At 64.0% G+C, this 18,542-nt stretch overlaps 1 protein-coding gene across 1 annotated transcript; it reads left to right on the top strand.

The window, feature by feature from the left end:
* The first annotated feature begins 4,798 nt into the window (after positions 1-4,798).
* KLF16 (Kruppel like factor 16) lies at positions 4,799-16,100 on the top strand. The gene is given in 3 exon segments (XM_030336377.1): positions 4,799-5,168; positions 5,170-5,413; positions 13,880-16,100. Coding segments are annotated over 3 exon segments (768 nt in total). The 5' UTR covers positions 4,799-4,946; the 3' UTR covers positions 14,182-16,100.
* The last annotated feature ends 2,442 nt before the right edge of the window (positions 16,101-18,542 follow it).

Below are 18,542 nucleotides of genomic sequence, written 5' to 3'. Positions count from 1 at the left end.
CCGCGGCCACCGCCCAGCCGCGGGGTGAGAGGAGGAGAGGGCCTTAGGGAAGGGCTGTCATGTCGCTCTGCAGCCTGTCCTCCCACAGCCACGGTCTCCAGAACTTAGGAACCCACGTTTGGGCTCGTGCCTTCTTTTTTCCCATTGCAAACGATGCAACAATACGCAGACCTGCCTGGTTCCGTGTGAGTATTTGGGGGGTACCTTTTTAGGAGTGGAACCGGTGGGTCAAGAAGTACATTTAGTTTTGACAAGACGAAGCAGGGGGGTGTAAAAACTCCGTGGTGCCTCCATGGCAAACTCCCGATACCTTAGGACCCTGTGCCCTGTTTGCTTGTAAGTTTTCATCTTTCAGCCTGGGGGGCTCAGTCGGTTGAGTGTCCGACTTCCGCTCAGGTCATGATCTCATAGTTCGTGGGTTCGAGCCCAACATTGGGCTCTGTGCTGACAGCTTGGAGCCTGCAGCCTGCTTTGGATTCTGTGTCTCCCTCTCTCTCTGCCCCTCCCCTGCTTGTGCTCTGTCTCTGTTTCTCTCTCTTAAAAATAAATAAAAATTAATGATTTTTTTTTAAATAAAATTTTCATCTTGGGGGCACCTGGCTGACTCAGCTAGTGCAGCCTGCAACTTCTTGATCTCAGGGTTGTGAGTTCAAGCCCCATGTTGGGTGTAGACATTACTTAAAAAAAAAATTTCAGGGGCACCTGGGTGGCTCAGTCGGTTGAGCGTCCGGCTTCGGCTCGGGTCATGATCTCGCGGTTCGTGAGTTCGAGCCCTGCGTCGGGCTCTGGGCTGACAGCTCAGAGCCTGGAGCCTGCTTCGGATTCTGTGTCTCCCTCTCTTTGCCCCTTCCCCGCTCATGCTCTGTTTCTCAAAGATGAATAAATGTTAAAAAAATTAGAAAAAAAATTTCAGGGGTGCCTGGGTGGCTCTGTCGGTTGAGCGTTCAACTCTTGATTTGGGCTCAGGTCGGGATCTCACGCGAGGTTGAGCCCCGCGTATGGCTCTGCCCTGACGGCATGGAGCCTTCTTGGCATTTTCTCTCTCTGCCCCTCCCCATCTTGCTCTCTCTCTCTCTCTCTGAAATAAACATTTAAAAACCCTTCATCTCGGAATACTTTGGGCTCTACAGAAAAGACAGCAGTGAGTCCCATCTACGTCTCACCTGGTGCCCCTCATGTTAACATCTTGTCGGAACCAAGAAGTTCACGTGCGTTAGCGTTAACCACACTCCAAACTGTATTCGTTGTTTCACTAATGTCCTATTCTGTTCCAGTATCCCTCATGCTGTTTACCCATCTTGTCTCCTTAGTCTCTTAAAATAGGACACTCCTTCATGTTTCTTGTGTTTCATGACCTTGACGGTGTTGGGGACTAGTCAGCGGTTTTCTAAGATGTCCCCTGACCTGGGCCTGCCTGAGGCTACGTGAGGGTTATGGGTTTGGGGGAAGAACGAAGCGTCGAGGTGTCCTTTTTGTCACCTCCCATCAAGAGTCCTTGATGCTCCCCGGACATCATCCTGAGTTTGACCGACCTTGATCTTGACCACCTGGCTAAGGTGGGGTCTACCAGGCCTCCCCACAGTCAGGTTACTGCCCTCCCCTTCCCTGCTCTGTTCTCTGGAATCGAGTCCCGGAGTACAGCCTACACTTCAGTGGGAGGGATGTGTTTAGAAAAGAAATTTTCATATAGAAAACCATAAAAAAGAAAGGACACATGGCCTGTAATTGCACTGTTTAGGTACCTGCTGACATTTAAAGAGAACAAATAATACATACACACGGGTTCCCAAAAAAGTTGAATTGCATAAAGTATTATTAAAACTATTGCAGTGGGTGCCTGGGTGGCTCAGTCAGCCAAGCACCTGACTCTTGATTTCGGCTCAGGTCATGATCTCACGGTTTGTGGGTTTGAGCCCCAAGCCAGGCTCTGCGCTGACAGCACAGAACCTGCTTGGGATTGTCACCCTCTCCCTCTCTCAAAATATTTAAACATAAAAAACAAACAACAACAACAAAAAACTATTAAAAAGAAAGTCTTCACTTAAAAAAAAAAGCTAAGGTCATTCCAGCATTTGTATACACACATTCGCACACTGGAGCTTTGATTCTGACCCTGACCTATTTGGGGCACCTTCCTCGTGGCCACACGGTCTGGGGCATCCGCAGCAGGGACGCCCCCACTTTTTGGAACTCTCTGCTCACCTGTGCCCCCAGGAGTCCCTCCCTTCCACAGCTAGTGACTGCCCCCTGCCCTGCTTGGGTCTTGCAGCCGGGTGAGAGCCCTCCTGACCCCTTGGGAACCATCAGGGCAGGGTAGAGACCGGCCCCCAGTCACGGGTGAGGAAACTGAGGTAGCAGAAAGAAAGCACTGGCTGCCGTGGGTGTCCCAGCAGGTGTGCACTCAGGCCGCCTCTGTATTTTCCCCAAACCCTGTGCTGCCTCAGCTTTGCCCACGGGCAGGCCACTTCGCTGTTCTCCCCCAGCCTTGGTGTCCTCATCTGTGAAATGGGGATGCCACTTGTAGGGTCGTAGTGAGAACAGTGACAAAATGAGGCAGAGGTGCGCATGGGGTCAGAGTGGGGCGGGGATGGTCGAGCTGTGCGGGTGACGACTGAGCACAGGTCCCGCGGGTGCCGCACGGGCTCCCACGCAGGGACTCCTGCCCACAGAGCGGCCGGCACAGCCCACAGATGAGGTCTGAGATCCCGATTATTGCCAGGATGTAACGACTTGTGGGGCCACCCTGTGGGGAACAACCAGGACGCAGCCCTGACCGCTTTGCTCACATCCTCTGCAAGAAGGTGCCTGCCTCTGCCCTGAGTGTGGCCTCGACCCACACTTGCTGGGGGGACCGCGTGCCCCAGGCCCCAGGTGGGGCTGCTGATGCCACGTTTCCCCAACCACCCCCCTCTTCCTCCACTCTGTAGGTCGGTGCCCACCTACCACCTATGCCCTGATCTGACTCCCAGCTGCCTTGCCCTAGACCTTGAGCCCCTTGAGGGCAAGATGCTGGGGGGGAATGGCTCTGAGCTCAATAAACATCCCTGGAAGCAACAAATGATTCCTGGCCTCTTTCTTGTCCTGGTCATTGCCTAAGTGCCTGGTGCAAGCTGTGGGTGGGGGAGCCTCAAGGTGCTTCTTGCCTTGTCTGAACTTGGAGGGCCCTTTCTGTAAAGACTGGGCGGCACCTAGGGGTGTGTGTGGAGGGGATGTCTAAGGCCCCTGAGGGCTGCTGAGTTGGTGGGAGACTGGGGAACCCGCCCAGGTGGTTCACCTCCTAGACCTTTAGAGGCCCAGGGGCCCCAGGCCGGCAGGAACGAGGGCTCCCAGTGCCCACCCGGATGGTCCACGGCCTGTCAAAGGGGCTGTTCATCTCTGCTGCCTTCAGTCTGCCGTGTGTCCCTCTCCCGCCCTCCTCAGTACGGCCACGTGCAGGGTGGGGGGCGCAGGGAGGGGCCGAGGGAAGACAGTCGAGGATGGGGCCAGGGTTCCAGCCTCTGTCCACACGCGGGCAAGCAGCTCTGTTCCCAGGAGCCCACCCTGGCCATTGCAAGGCCCTCACAGCCAGCTTAGGAAGGGGCGGCGCTATCGTCACCAGGGAGGGGGCCACCTTGTCGTCCCACTTCCGCGTGACCCCCCCCCCCCGCCCCCGCCTCGGACTGCTGGCTAGGCTGACCCCGGCCATCTGCGTCCTAGCCGCTGTCGAACTCCCTGGCCTGGACGTCCTCAGGGCTTCCACAGGCCCCACTTTTCCCCTCCGAGTCCCAAGGATCCCTGCCCAGCGTCGGGGAACGATGGTCCCAGCCCTTGCGTACCGCCGGGCCGGAATGCTCTGCCTCGCCGAGAGGTCCCGAGCCCGGCCCTTTGCAACCCCACCCGTCTCCTCTTCCCGATGCCCCGACCCCGCTCCTCCTCCAGCGGACACCGGCCTTCCCCACCCGTGAGCGGGGCGCAGGAAGAGAGACGAATGCAGGTTCACTGGGCGGGGCGCCCCACTCCTCCCTTGTCCAGCCGCGGGGCTCCGGGAAAGGCGAGAGGGATTCCCGCAGAAGGGGGCGAAGGAACGAAGGGGAGCGCGGTCCGGCAGGGCCCAGGTCCGGGGAGAGAAGAGGGGGGGAAGGGTCGCGCACGTGGCCGGGGGGCGGGGCTGGCCGCTTCCGCACCCCCACCCGGCCACGTGGGGAGCGAAGCCCTCCCCCATCGAGAACGGGGGCGCGCCCGGGGCCGGGGTGGAAGCGTTCGGGGAAGGGGCGGGCTCCCGCCGGCCGCGCGCCCTGGCGTGGGGTGGGCGCGCCCGCGAGGGGGCGGGGCGCGCGCCGGGGAGGGAGGGAGGGCTGCGCCGGGAGGGGGTGGGGCCGTCCGGGGAGGGAAGGAGGGACGTGCCGGGACGGGGCGGAGCGCTCGCGGGAGGGAGGATCATACCGGGGGAAGGCGGAGCTTGCCGGCGTGGGGAGGGGGTACTCCGAGAAGGGCCCGGGGGCGCGCGCCGCGGGTTACGGAGGCGGGGTCTCTGGCTGGGGGCCCGCGTGGGGAGGGCGCGCTTGGAGAAGCAGGCGGGGGCGCGCTCCAGGGCCGGAGTGGGCGCGCCGGGGGCGGCTCCTTCGGCCCGGACCCCGCCCCCGCGGCCGCGCGCCGCCGGCAGGGCGGTGGAGGCGCGCCGGGCGGGGGGCGTGGCCGCGGCGCCCCGAGGGGCGTCCTCGCGGGCGGGGCGGGCCGCGGCCGACCCCGCCGGGCTCCGGTGCGTCAGGGCGCGTCCAGGCGGGGCGGGGCGGGCCGAGCGCGGGGGCTGGGCCGGCGGCGGCTGTCGCGCGCCGGCCTCCTCCTCCTCCTCCTTCTCCTCCTCCTCCTCCGCCTACCGCACTCGAGCAGCCGCCGCCGGCCGGACGGCACCGCTCCCGCCGCCTCCTTTCAGCCCGCTCGGCCCGCGCCGCGCGCCTTTGCCCGGCATGTCGGCGGCCGTGGCGTGCGTGGATTACTTCGCTGCCGACGTGCTCATGGCCATCTCCTCCGGCGCGGTGGTGCACCGCGGGCGACCGGGCCCCGAGGGCGCGGGCCCCGCCGCCGGCTTGGAGGTGCGCGCGCCGCGCCGCGAGGCCGCCCCACCCGGGCCCCCGGGCCCGCCACCGCCGCCCCCCGCCGCCTCCGGCCCCGGGCCCCGCCGCCACCGCCGCCGCCGCCGCCGCGCCCCACCTGCTGGCCGCCAGCATCCTGGCCGACCTGCGCAGCGGGCCCGGCGCCGCCCCGGGGGGCGCCTCGCCCGCCTCCTCCTCCTCGGCCGCCTCGTCCCCGTCCTCCGGCCGCGCCCCCGGTGCCGCGCCCGCCGCCGCCAAGAGCCACCGCTGTCCCTTCCCGGGCTGCGCCAAGGCGTACTACAAGTCCTCACACCTCAAGTCGCACCTGCGGACGCACACAGGTGAGCCCCGCTCCCCTGTCCCGCGCGCGCGCGCGGTCTCCTGCGCCCCTGCCCCCTCCGGGACCCCAAAACTGCGTGGCGCGTGGGGGGCGGGGAGGGGGGCGCGCCCGGGCCGCCGCCGCGCCGGCCGGGCGGGCGGGGCCTCGGTGGGTGGGGCGCGCGCAGGGGGCGTGGCGGCCACGCGGTCGGGCGGCGCGCGGTTGGCGGGCGCGACGGTGGTGGCTGCAGGCGCTCTCGGGGCGCGCGGCGCGATGGGGTCCGTGGGCGGGATCGGGGCTCCCGGACCGTCCCCTCCCCCCTCGGCTCCGTTTCTCCTTAATATCCTGTGGCGTTTGGGTCTGGGGAGTGGATATTGTGGTTGGAGCACGTAGCTCTGAGATGGTTGTGTTTTCCTTTCCCTGTCTCAGTTTCCCCATCTGGAGAGGGGGGAGGAGCCGCGCCGCCGCCTCCGGGGTGGCATCGAGGATTCACCCCCGAGGGCAGCAGAGCGCCTGGCGCGGGAGCCGGGGTGGGGGGGGGGTGCCCGCGCGTTTTTTTTTTTTTTTTTCCTTATGACTTTTAATACGGCGGAGGGCGGGGCTGAGAGTGAGGGTTGGGGCCAGAGTCGGGGTGGGGTGGGGAGAGGGATTTGAAAGGGGACCCTTGAGGGAGTCAGGTCCTCATCGCGTTTGGAGGCAGGCTTTGGGGGAGGGTTCAGCGACATTTGTCACCTCTCACAGCCGAGCCGGGGGGGGGGGGGTGCGGCGAGGGGACGCCTGGAGGAGTCTGAGGCAGGGCCGCCGTCATCACCCTGTCACCCCCTCCCTTGTCCCCCTCTGGGTCCACCACCCTCGACGCTGAGAATGCTCTCCAGCTGGGAGTTTGGGGTGTCAGGGCGAAGGTGGGTCTTGGTGGCTGGCCTGGGCTCGAGTGTGGAAGGCGGTCCTGCCCTGGCGGTGGGCATCTGGCCACCGGCTGTGAGGATGTACTTCGATTCCAGCCCTGCCCCTCTCCAGCACGAGGCCTGTTCCGGAGCTCAGTTTTTTCATCTGTGTCAAGGGCTCACGAAAGTCTGCCTTCTGAACGTCACTGTTTCTCGTGTCGCAACACTGGCTCTGTGGACACACTCTCATTGTGGAGAGAGGGCAAGAAAGCAGGGCCGGCCATAGTGGTGTGGTGGGGACATGGTGGGGCAGCCTCAGGCCATTTGCACGGCCTCGGATGCCAGGCGCCCTCCTCCCTGCTCTGCCCCCCTCCCCGCCTCATGTCTCGTTCAGTCCCCGTCCTGTCCACAGGGACATACAGGCTCTGCTTGCTAGTGGGCGTAAGGCAGGACAGGGCAGCCAGGGCAGACTTGCGGGGGGAGGGTCTGTGTTTCCTGCAGGGTCCTCCGTCCTTTTCTGAGCAGCCCCTGGGTGTTACCTACGCTTTGAGGCACTGAGGCGTGTGTCAGGGACACCTGGGGGGCCGTGAACACAGAGAGGCATCTTTACGTGGATCTGAGGGCAGATTCCTCTCTGGGTGGGGGGCTGGGGTCAGGGCAGAGCTGCGGCTCCTGCTAGGTGAGTTTGCCTGTCTGAACGATGGGGGTGCTGGAGCGGGAGACCGGCCAGAGAGGGACCTTGTTTCTCCCACTGTATTCCTCCGCCTGTCCTAGGTAATTGTTGCCTGGCGAGGCTCTGGTGCGCTGATTTGCTTTTCCCTTCTGGGTCGGTTGAAGGGGGTGGCCAGGCCACCTCCTACGGCAGCTCCCGAGAGACCCTCCTCTCGGGTGAGCCTCCACGGGCCCCCAGGCAGTGGCGGCCGTCTCCCTAAGCCCTGGGAGAGGAGGGACTCCTCACTGGGCCCAGGACGCCAATGTTGTCATCCGTGTTTTAAACGAGAAAATTGGGCTCGTCCGGGGAGTGTCCCAGGGGAGGGTGGCCTCCCTGGATGGATCCCTAGTGTCAGTGGGAACTGTAACTCCGGGTATCCTGTCCCAAAGCCCTCTTTCGTAATTACGGTGTGGGGACCCAGAGAACGCGGCTCCTGGGCCAACCCTGCCATTGCTGAGATTGGAAATCCTGGACTTAGGCACCCCTGGTGTTCTGTTTCTCGAGGGTTCCGCACGCTCGTCTGCTTAAGACTGTGGGTTCAGTGTATCTGTGGCCCCCCCACCCCCCCTCCCGGACCACAGAGCCCCGCGTAGCTTTTCTGGTACCTAGTTGGGGGTGGGGGGAGTCGCTGCCCTTATACCTGGCTTGGGGGTGGGGAAGCCATGCCTGTCCCTGGTGCCCCAAGGCTAGCTTGGTGTTGCGCATTCACAGGGGCTGGCCTGGGGACAGATGTGACGAGGAACAATAATTAGAGGTCAGCTGTCTGCCGATTGTCCCCAGAGGCCTGTCTCCCCCTGCTCTGCCTGAGGTTCACTCCGCTCAGTAAAGGGAATGAACTCCAATCCCAGCCTAGCTCCATTTTACAGATGAACAGACTGGGATCAGGTGCCTGGCCAGGGTCAAGTGTGGTGCCCCCACCATCCCTGCTCCGCTTGGCTTGGGGGTGGTGAGGCTGGGAGGGCGGTGGAGTCTTCCAGAGGGCCACCCAGCTGCAGGGGCAGGGCTGTCCTGTGCTCCCCCGGGGTCTGGCCTGCAGCCCCAGCACAGAGCTCTCCTGTGTGGGGTGGGCAGGCACTTCGGAAGCTTCAGGAGAAGTTGACGCTGTTGCTATGGATACGGAGATGAGAGGAGATGGGGCGGGGGTGGGAGGAGAGGCTGGTTGGCTGCTCCCTGCTCTCCCAACCTCCAGATCCGGACTCCTCCCCGGCCCCAGAGCCCCCAGCTCTGAGCACGCGGTGAGCCCTGCGCCTTCTGGGGTCCCAGGCTCCTTCCTGGCAAGAGGGAGCTCAGATCTGGAAGTGGAGCTTCTAGGCCAAGGTCTGATCCCCGGGGCACAGCTGATGCCATTCTCTGTGGGGCGTCCTGGGCACCTTGGGGAGTTCCGCAACATCCCTGGCCTTGCTCACTCCATCCCAGGAATCCCAGGAACGTACCCGGTTGCGTGGCGACCAATGACAGATGTCCCCTGGGGGAGTTGCAAGGTCACCCTCCAGGAGAGACCCCCTGTTTTACTCTAAAACCCTCTCTCCTTAAGTTTGAGGAAAATCAGGTAAGGGTCCAGTGTGGTGCAAGGTACTGCGGGGAGAGCCCAGTCCCTGTGCCCTTATATTCTGGAACCTTGGGAGGGGGTGACAGTGGCAGTGATGGAGGTAGAGGCTTCTCAGCTGATAGCATGGGGTCCTGTGGGGCAGGAAGGGGTGTGTCCCCAGAGAGGGGACCACACCCTGGCCTCAGGGGATGGGGGCAAGGGCCCTGGGGCATGAGTTTTGAGGATGAGGTGGAGAAGTGAGGTGGGGAGGGTCAGAGCAGGTGAAGGGTTCCATTTAATCCCAAGGGCAGGGTGGAGGGTGGGCAGGAAGGCAGGCCCGGCTTTGCAGAGGAAAATCCGTTTATGGAGCAGGGATTAGGGTCCCAGGAGAGGGGTTGAGGAGGGCTGTGGTAGGGGAGGGAGAGGGGTGGGCCAACCCACAAACCGGGGCCCAGTAAGAAGCCCCAGGACCCGGAGAGTAGGAGGTGGCTGGGGTGAACCGTAGTTTTTCTGACTGAGCAGCCCAAAGGGGGGCAGGGCAGCAGAGGTGGTATTCTTTGCTGAAGAGCCCCCCCCAGGGGAGAAGCAGATGGGGAAACTGAGGCCAGGAGGGGAAGCAGGCATCGCCCTCCCAGGGCTGAGCCGACGTAGACCCCACCCTCTCCCCCTGGCAGAGCTGTGAGCTCCTTTAAGGACAGGTGGGGTTCAGGAGACTGGTGGCTTATAGGGGGCAGGGTAGGACACTGCCAGGCCGGAGGGGGTGGGGGTGGCCCGTGAGCTCCCTCCTGTAGCAGGCAGGGTGCAGAGAGCAGCTGGAACTGACTTTAGGTGCCCGTGCTATAACTGGGGAGTGCGGGAGGGCCCCCAACATTGTGGGGGGCGATAACCACCCCCGCCCAGGCTCCCTGATAAACGTGGCCCAGATGGCCTGGGAGCGGGCAAGTGATACCAGTTCCAGGAGCCGGCCGCCAGGGGAGCCGGCCCTCCAGCCCTCACTGTCACCCTTGCCCAGCACTGTTCTCCCCATCACACATGCTGGGGGTGGGGGGGTGGCTGGGGGCGGTGTTACCCTCTCATCCCCAGGCACCAAGAGCCCCCATGCCAAGGATGCCCGTCTGGGTGCCAAGCGGGTGATGGCAGTGTGGGTCTTCAAGGAGGAAGGGGGGATGAGGGGCTGCACGTGGTTGGCCCTTTAAACAAATGGTAGTGGGAGCCCCTACCTGGGGGGGTGGGGGCAGGGCGGGGAGGAGGGGTGAACCGCATGATGAACCAACAGTTAAGCCAGCAGCCCAAGCTTGGCTGGGAGCTCTCCCAGCCGTAGACTCTCTCCACAGATGCGTTAGGTGCCCATGGCATGCCAGGCCTGTGCCCTCAGCTTTGCAGTCAGGTGAGGGGGCAGATATCACACCTAGGAGATGCTAAGCGCAAGGTTATTGAAGCTAAGAAAGGGGACAGTGAAGTGCACCAGCGGGGTAAAAGGTAAACACTTTCGGCTTTGATCCTGGATCAGGGAGTAGCTCTGGGAGTTCGAGGGCAGAGCACAGACTGGGCGGCTCAGCCCCAAGCCTATGGGCTACTGCACCAGTCCAGGCAGGAGCTGGAGTCTAGAGCCAGGGTGGGGTCTGGAGATATTGTGAAGGCGTTACTGATGGGATTTGCTGCCCGGTACCACGCAGGCCAAGGTGAGGGATAGAGAGATGGCTGGGGGATGCCTGCCTTAGTTTTCGTGGCAACAGCACAGTGCTTGGAAGGGGAACCCTATGGGAGGAGCTGGGATGTGGGGTGGGGTAGGTGGGAAGCCTTGGCTTTTCGGGGGCAGGGCCCAGGGGTGGTTAAAATCCCAGAACATGGGGCGTTTTGGTGGCTCAGTCAGTTGAGCGTCTGATTCTCGATCTCAGCTCAGGTCGTGGTCTCACGGTTCCGGGGATGGAGCTGACCGCACGGAACCTGCTTGGGATTCTCTCTCGCTTTCCCTCTGCCTCCCTGTCCCCCCTCGCTTCTGCGCACTCCCTTTCTCAAATAAATTAAGGAAATAATAATAATAAAATCCCAGAACGGGGCACCTGGCCGGCTCAGTAGGTGGAGCATGGAACTCTTCGTCTCGGGGTGAGATTGAGCCCCACATTGGGTGTAGAGATCACTTAAAAACTATGAAATAAAATCACAGAATAGACAAGCCTCCCGTGGGCTGGTCTTTGTAAAACCATAATGGCTACTTGAAGGGGACCCCCTGCCCTGCTCTCCAGACCTCAGCATCTATTTTCCACCTTTCTGCTGTATTTCCAGAACTGCTCTCTGGGCTCTTTCTGGGCTACTCGGGCCGTTTTCAGGTAGTCTCAGCTGCTCCCCGCCTTCTGTAGCTCTGCGAGAGTGCTCCCTCACTTGTCCTCCCCCATGCAGTCTTCCTGGTAGGTGGGCGTTTGTTCCGGTCAGCTGGCAGACACCCCTCCCTACCCCTAGGGATGACCTCAGGAGGTCACGGTGAAGGTTAGTTGTCAGAGCCCTGGTCCTTGGCCCCTGGCCCTGCGGGGGGGAGGTGGGGCACCCACCCCACGCAGGCCAAGCCGTCCTGGCTCAGGGACCACCTTTGCTCTGTCCTGTATCAGGTCTCAGGACCTCTTGGCCTCCGTTTTTCTGAGCCTGCACGGCACTGTGGTGGCCCCAACTGTCCCGAGGTCACCCCAGCCCAAGTCAAAAGGTTACGTCCACCAGGGCCCCGCCCACCACATCTTCCTCTAGTCCCTGTTCCAGTCTGCTTTGGGGCAGCCGGTGGCCGTACCTAGGGTCCCCTCCGGCTCTGAGCTTCCTGGTTGCTCCCCACCAACCTCCTGGCTAGTGGGCTGTGGGAGGGTGACAGGGCCTGGTATCTTGCAGGCATTCGCTCGACGTTGTGGGGGCGGCGGGAAGCCTCCGCGCCCAGGTCTCCGCCACCCGCGTGTGCACGTGAGCGCCCCAGCAACTGGGTGTGGGGCGGGGCTGGCGGGCGTCCAGCCGGCGGCAAGTCGACCCCGACCCCCCCCCCCCCACCCCCCCCCCCCGCCCTAGAGGGAGCGGGACCACGTGAGCGAGGCCGGCTGGGCTGCGGATGTCCCCGCCGCCACCGAGCTACGTGCGGCAGCTGTGTTCCCGGCGGCTGCATGTGTCCTGCCCCAGTGGGCGCTGGCACCGCTCTTGCAACCTGCTCATCGCAAAGTAGAACTGCCGGAGGAGGGGAGGCTGGGAGGCGGGTACTAGTCCCGCCGCCCGAAATGGGGAAGTGAGCCAACTGCGGGGCGCGCCAGCAGCGGGATGCCCGCCCCCCCTCCGCCCCGCCTGCGCCCTGCAAGATGGCGACAGGACTGCACGCCCCTCGGAAGGGGCGCCGCTCCCCCTGGCACCGGGTCTGGTCTAAAGCCAGCAGCCCCGCCTCCAAAACCGGACTCCCCTCCCCCAGACTGCAGCCCCGGGGAACTGTCAGATCCAAGCCTCCCGCCATCCAGGTGGGGTAGGGGTCCTTTCCGGGCTGTTTTGAGCTCTGGGTTCCGTAGACGATGCCCTTGCTGAGACCCCTCCCCCTGCCTTCTGGATTGTTCCAGGGAAGGGTGCAGCCCCAGAGATTTAGGGTCTGCGAGGTCTTGGGCATAGTTGTGTAACCTCCCCTCCCCCCCAGGGGTAGGTGACAAGCTCACCTGGATTCACAGTCTCCTGGGGCATGCCCTTGCCCCAGGCGTGAGCCTGAGCCACAGGCAACCCACAAGAAATCTTCTTGGGGGGACCGCTGGACTCCACCTCCTCCTCTGGTGCTGGTGGTAGCCAGGAAGAAGGGGTGGGGGAGGGGAGGTTTTGGTCCCGCTCTTTCCTGGGCCCTGGGAGATGGCAGGAGCCCCTCTGCCTCTTCTGACCCCTACTCCCCTCCCCCACCCCTCCCCAGCGGTTCTCCCCGGGACAGTCCCTTAGCTTTCAGAGCAGAGATGTTCCTGGCCTACCCTGTTCCCCCCACGGCCACAGGTCTGTCCCGTGGGCCCTCCTGCTGGCTCCTGGTTACCTCCACCATCGGTCCTGTTTGGGGAGCCTTTCTCTGGTCCTAGACCGTGTACCTTCTTCTGGGTGTGTTCCCTGAGACAAGGTCAGCCTGGGTCACTGCAGGGCCAGCATGTAACCCAGGATGTGACCACCCTGACCGCTCTGTGGCCTCCCCCAATCCCAGCGCTCTACCTTCCTATGTGGGGCTCCATCCAGTGCCACAAAGGGTATAGCACAGGGGTGCAGACACACACTCCAGAACTCGTGGACAAAGCAACGCCTGGGGAGTCCAGGGTTCCAGGTGCCGGGCGCGGGGCGCAAGGGTGCAGGCTCCAGGATGCTTATCACCCCTTGGCCTGGGGCGTGGCGGGGTCCCCGGTGGACCCTGCGTAGAGGTGGGGCCCTCGGCGCTCCCGGGTCGGCCGGGGAGATGCGGACAATACTCGCTGGGGGTCGGGCCGAAGCGTTCTGGGGCTGAGACCCCAGACGCGAGGGGTGGGTGGGGCTCGCAGCGCCGTTTGGTTCACGGCAGGATGGGCGAGGCCAGCCGGGGAGGTGGGAGGGGTCTGCAGAGGAAGTTGCAGGGTGGCGGCCCGCCCCTCCCCTCACGGTCTGTTCCGCGGGGGCGGGGGCGGGGTGAGGCCAGTGGCCGTGGCCTCCAGGCCCTCCCCTTCCCGGCGGCCGTCTGCGGCCCTCTGTGCCTGGGCCTCGTGCCCTTCTCCTCCCTCTGCCCCTGTGTGGGGCTGCAGGTGGCCCTAGAGGCCCTTCACGTGTTCTCCATCCATAGAGGGGCCACAAGGGTCAGTGGGTCGTTGAGCCACGGGAATCCGCCCAGGCACCCCCACACCGACTTTGCGTCCGGGGTGGTCATTTTCAAAAGGAGGGGGCCAACGGGTTGTGAACACCTGAGAGCCTCCGGTAAGCTCCAAAGGAGAGCGGAGGTGGAGGTGGGGACGGCGGGATCCATTTGCATCGGGAGAAGCCCCTGCAAAACCCCGCATGCGTTCCGAGCAGGCGCGCACGTGTGTGTGGCTCGTGCACCGCGAGACCCTGTCACGGATGTCACGGAGGCGGTGCGGTGGTGCCGCGGGGGCGGGCCTGGAAGGGCTCGGGCTCCGCACGGTCTTCTTTTAACGCACGGAAACTGCTCGTGGAATTACTACGAGTTCATAGGAAAGAAAGGGCAGGAATACTAATTAGGGGTTCTTGAAGTGAGTGGGGCTTTCCTCTGCACATTTCCACGTGTTGAATTCACGCCCGGAGTTCAGCCTCTAGAACGGGGGGGGGGGGGGGGGACGAGTTGCCCCGCCCCCTCCCTCCCCCCACTGACCACGCTGTCTGCCCTCTGCCTCCTCTGCCCAGGTGAACGCCCCTTTGCCTGTGACTGGCCTGGCTGCGACAAGAAGTTCGCGCGCTCCGACGAGCTGGCGCGCCACCACCGGACGCACACCGGCGAGAAGCGCTTTCCCTGCCCCCTCTGCTCCAAGCGCTTCACCCGGAGCGACCACCTGACCAAGCACGCGCGCCGCCACCCCGGCTTCCGCCCGGAACTGCTCCGGCGCCCGGGCGCCCGCAGCACCTCGCCCAGCGACTCGCTGCCCTGCAGTCTGGCGGGCAGCCCCGCGCCCAGCCCCGCGCCCAGCCCGGCCCCCTCTGGCCTGTAAGGGCCCTAGTCCAGCCCACCCTGCCGCACCCCTGCTGGGCCTGGGCCCGGAGCACCAGCAAAACGCCTGCTGTCCACAGCCCGGGGCGGGCCACGGACCGACAGCCGGTGTCCCCGACACGGGGGGGGGGGGGGGGGCCCTTGGGAGGGGTGGCTGGGGCCCCGTGTGTGTAAATAGCCATGTCGGATAACTCTCCTCCTATGTGTTAAACAGGAACCCCAGGTGGGCAGCCGGCCGGCGCTCCCCTCCCCCCATCGCCACCTCCCTGCTTCGGAGAGGGTGGGTCTGGGGGGAGCGGCCCAGGAAAGGGGCACGTAACCAGTGCTCAGACTTGGCCCCCCAGCCCTCCTCTCCAGGTTGGGATGATGTGTGCAAAGAGCCATAGATGAACCGGGGGTTCCCGCGGCCCCACCCCCACCCCGCCCGGGGCCCCCCACCCCACTGAAAGCCATTGGAGACGTTCAGGGAATTGGGGTGCGGCTCCAGCCGCCCCCATCCGGGTATTCAATCTCAGGTGTCCACAGATTCTGCCCTGCCACCCGGCTCCCCAGCAGTGGGGGCAGGGTGGGGAGGGGGGAGGCCGGGAGGGGGGAGGCAGTAGGGTCCAGGTTTTGCTCCTAAAACTGGGGTAGGGAGGGAGAGAAAGGGGTTCTTCCAAAGAGCATTTTGACTCTCGTTTGGGGAAGGTGGATAACACGGGCTGGGGCAGATGCCTGCTTATTTATTTTCCTCTGTCTCTGCTGGTAGGAAGGAGGGGGGCAGTGAGCGGCCCCCCTCTGGGTGGGTGTGTGAGTGTGTGAGTGAGGACTCCTCCCTTCGGGGTAGAGTCCCCAGCATTGGCCTTCCATAGCATCACATGACAATCAATCCCTCCTGTTTGGGACCATGACAGTCATTGAGCATCGGGCAGCCCTTCCCTGCAGGTGCCCCTGGACCAGAGGTTGAGGTCCTGCTTTGCAAGGGCAGGAAGCATGAGGGCTGACCCCTGAACCCCATGGGATAGCTCGCTTTTTTGGACCGGATAGAATATTTTTTCAGGCGCCAATCCCTTTCTTGATCTGGGCCCCATGGGTGGTCCATTGTCCTCAGGGGGTGTGGGTGTTGGGGGGAAGGTCTGTATGATCCCTACTTATGGTAGGGAGGGGTAAGCGCCATGACCCCTCCTGGTGTCTTCCCACTGTGGCTTCGGTTGGATTTCATTTTGGGTAGGGACTGAGGGCCGTGCCCTAGAACGGGACAGACCCAGGGTCCCTGTCCCAAGACCCGGAAAGGACCTATCGCCCACCGTTGGCTGCAGGAGGTTTTTGGCACCCACGTGTGTTCCAGAACCCTTCTGTCTCCCCACTGGGGGCTGGGGATCTGGATGGCGGTGTGGACTGGACCTGCCTTGGCAGGATCAGGGGGTGGGTGCCTGGGGTCCTGGGGAGGAGGCCAGGGAAGCCCTTTGGAGCTGGGCTGGGAAGGGTCTTCTGGCCCAGTCTCTGGGCAGATCTTGGCAGGGCTGGCCCATGCGTGCCCTTAAACCCTCCCTGCCAGCAGTGTTGGTGAGATGCCTTAGTCTGTGGGGGCAGGCTGGGGTCCCATTTTCCTTTATGTCTTTACGGACGTCCTCCTGATTGTCCCATCCCTGGCTGGTGCCTGTCCCCAGGACGTGAAGTGTGGGTCTGAGGGCCCAGGAGGCCGAGGACGCGTCCCTGGCCCCTCTCCCGTGTTCAGGGGTCTGGCCAGACCTGTGCCCCTCCTCCCCCAAGGAGCTGGAGGTCACTGGGACCTGGTTCCAGCCACTTCGCTGTGGCATCTCAAGGGGAGGGCCCCAAGGGACTTGTGCTGTCAGGTGGCGCCCCCCCCCCCCCCACCTTACCCTGCCCTGCCTGGCCTTTTCCTTGTATTTAATTAAACAAGCCCTTTTTTAAACCCGACTCTGGTGACTGTGTGGTCTTTCTCACCTCTGGCCTTCAACCGGAGAACTCTCTGAGTCTCTGTGTCCCACGCAACAGGGTAGCCCCCAGGTCACCAGCGTCCCGCTGCAGAAAGTGAGGCAGTGGGGCCCTGAATCTCGGGACCTGGTGGGGGCATGGGATGACGCCCCCTCAGCCCTAAGGCCTGGGGAGGGGGCTGCTGGAAGCAGAGCGCGCTGCCGTCCCGTGTCACCCACGCCTCTCGCAGCTGCGCCCCCCTCCTTCCCGCTCGGTTACCCGGCAACCGAGGCGCGGTGACACGGCGCCCGGGGGCGTCCCGCGCCCGCCCCCTTCCGGCACCGGGAGCCGGGCGGCAGGGGAGCCTGCGCCGCTGGGGCTGCTCGTGGGCGTGACAGGGCTCCTCCCCAGAGGGTCCCCCGCCCCCGCTGTCTGTGCCCCGCCTGGCCCCTGTGCCCAGGGGGCTGCCCACGTTCCGCACGCCGGCCGTGTGCCAGCTCCCGCCTGGAGGCGGCCGGGCGGGGGGGTGGGGGGGGCCCTTGGTGAGGGCTTGGCGTCCCCGGCAGCACCGAGAAGCCGATGAGGGTCTCGGACCCCTTCCTAGGAGATAGACACCCAGATTCCAGCGGTCTCCTGAGCCCCGAGGGCGGGTGTGGCTTGGGCGGGGAGCCAGACCCTCCCCAGGGCCTCCCCGGAGTCCGTCCCCGGGGAAGGCGGAGGCTGCGCCCTCTGGCGGCCGCCCCTGTCATTGCACCGCCGGCTCCCGCCGCGCCCTCCTCGGGGTCGGGGGTCCGGCCCTGGCGGCCGCGCAGGTGGCCCTCAACCTGGGCGCGGGGCCCTCGCCCTTTCTCGAGGTCGGCCTCCCTGTTGCATCCCCCTGGCTCCTGCTTCACTTTGTCCCCCTTTCTACTGGCTTCTGCCCCGCAGGCCCGCCGACGTTGCTCCTTGGACCCCTGTCCCACTGTCCCTCTCCAGCTCTTCTGGCCTTTCTGCCCCTTTGGGCAGAGTTCCTGGAATTCGGGGAACGCAGCCCCTGCCTCCAGTCTCTCTTGGACACCATCCCACGTGCTCCGAACAGCTCGAAGGTGTCCCCCTCCTGCCTTCTCGACACTCCCTGGTCATGCGGCCTCGGGGACCCCTGACCCTCCCCGATGCCCCCCCCCCCCCGCCCCAGGCTAATGTTCCCCTCTGACTGGGCTTCTTGTACGCTCACCTCCCCTGTGTGCAGACGATACTCCCTGGTCCGACACCAGGACCTCACCCTCAACTCCAGACCCTGAAGGTGCCAACTCTCACCCCCAGGCCGCCCAGTCCCATCCCCACCTCGGGCACTGGTACCCCCATGTTTCCTGGTGCGGAGGCCCAAATCCTTGACCTTGACTCAGTCTCACTACCACACCCGTTTCCATCAGGAAGTCTCCCCGGAGTTTTCAGAGCACATCCGAAATCTGCCCACTTGTACCCGGTCCTGGCGTCCTCCCAGTCCACCACCTCCTCTCCTCATCTCAGGCAGTCTCCCCCACCCTGGTCCCCGGGGTCGCGCGCTCCCACCGTCGCCCCGCCCCCGTCCGCCCTCCCCTCAGCGGCCACCAGAGGACGGTCGTGAGCACCCGAGTCAGGTCCCGCCCCCTAATGCCTGCAGCCCTCGGAGGCTCCCACCTCCCTCCGTGTGAAAGCCTAAGTCCTCACGGAAGTCCCCAAGGCCCTGTGCGACCTGCCCCCATCCCCTGCATCCCTTCCATTCCTCCGTGTTTCCCTCTTGCCCACTCTGCTCCAGCCACGCGGACCTCCCCTCGGTTCCTCCAACACGCAGGCCTGGTGCTGCCCCCGGGGCCTTTGCACAGACTGTGCCTGCTGCCTGGAATACCCTTCCCCCTCTTTAGAACTGTTCATATCCCACCGTCCTCAGAGGACTACACGGACCACCTCTTAGTCCCCTACCCTGTTCTACTCCCCCCGCCCCCCCCATAGTATTTAAATCATGCTATATCATTTACTTATTTCCAATTGTCTGTCTCCCCCATTGAGAACACTACTCCCACCAGGGTCGGGATCTCTGCCTCGTTCACCGATGTTTCTAGCACTGTGTCTGGCATATAGTAGGTACTCGGTGAATATTTGCTGAATGGATGACCAAGGCCATCCTCGGGCGTGGATGGAGACCAGGCGGGCTCTCGCAGAGGGGGCCCCTCGCTTCACCTCGCACGCGCCGTCAGACCACTCTCAGGGGCTCACCCTTCTGTTATGGGCGATGACAGGTGTTGAGAGACCCCTGCATGAGGGGCCTCGGGGCCTCAGGTGGCTGAGGTGAGGAGGGCAGTAGGCCGTGTGCTCACAGGGGTCGGTGGCCATCACCAGCCGCTGGACCCAAGGGTGGCCAACTGTTCAGACAGAGGCTGGGACGGCAGCTTTTAGGTAACGTCTCCCCAAGTTTTAAACATGGGC

The sequence above is a fragment of the Lynx canadensis genome, chromosome A2 (genome assembly GCF_007474595.2).
Source record: "Lynx canadensis isolate LIC74 chromosome A2, mLynCan4.pri.v2, whole genome shotgun sequence".
Classification (NCBI taxonomy): domain Eukaryota; kingdom Metazoa; phylum Chordata; class Mammalia; order Carnivora; family Felidae; genus Lynx; species Lynx canadensis.
This window is presented reverse-complemented; position numbering and strand designations above follow the sequence as displayed.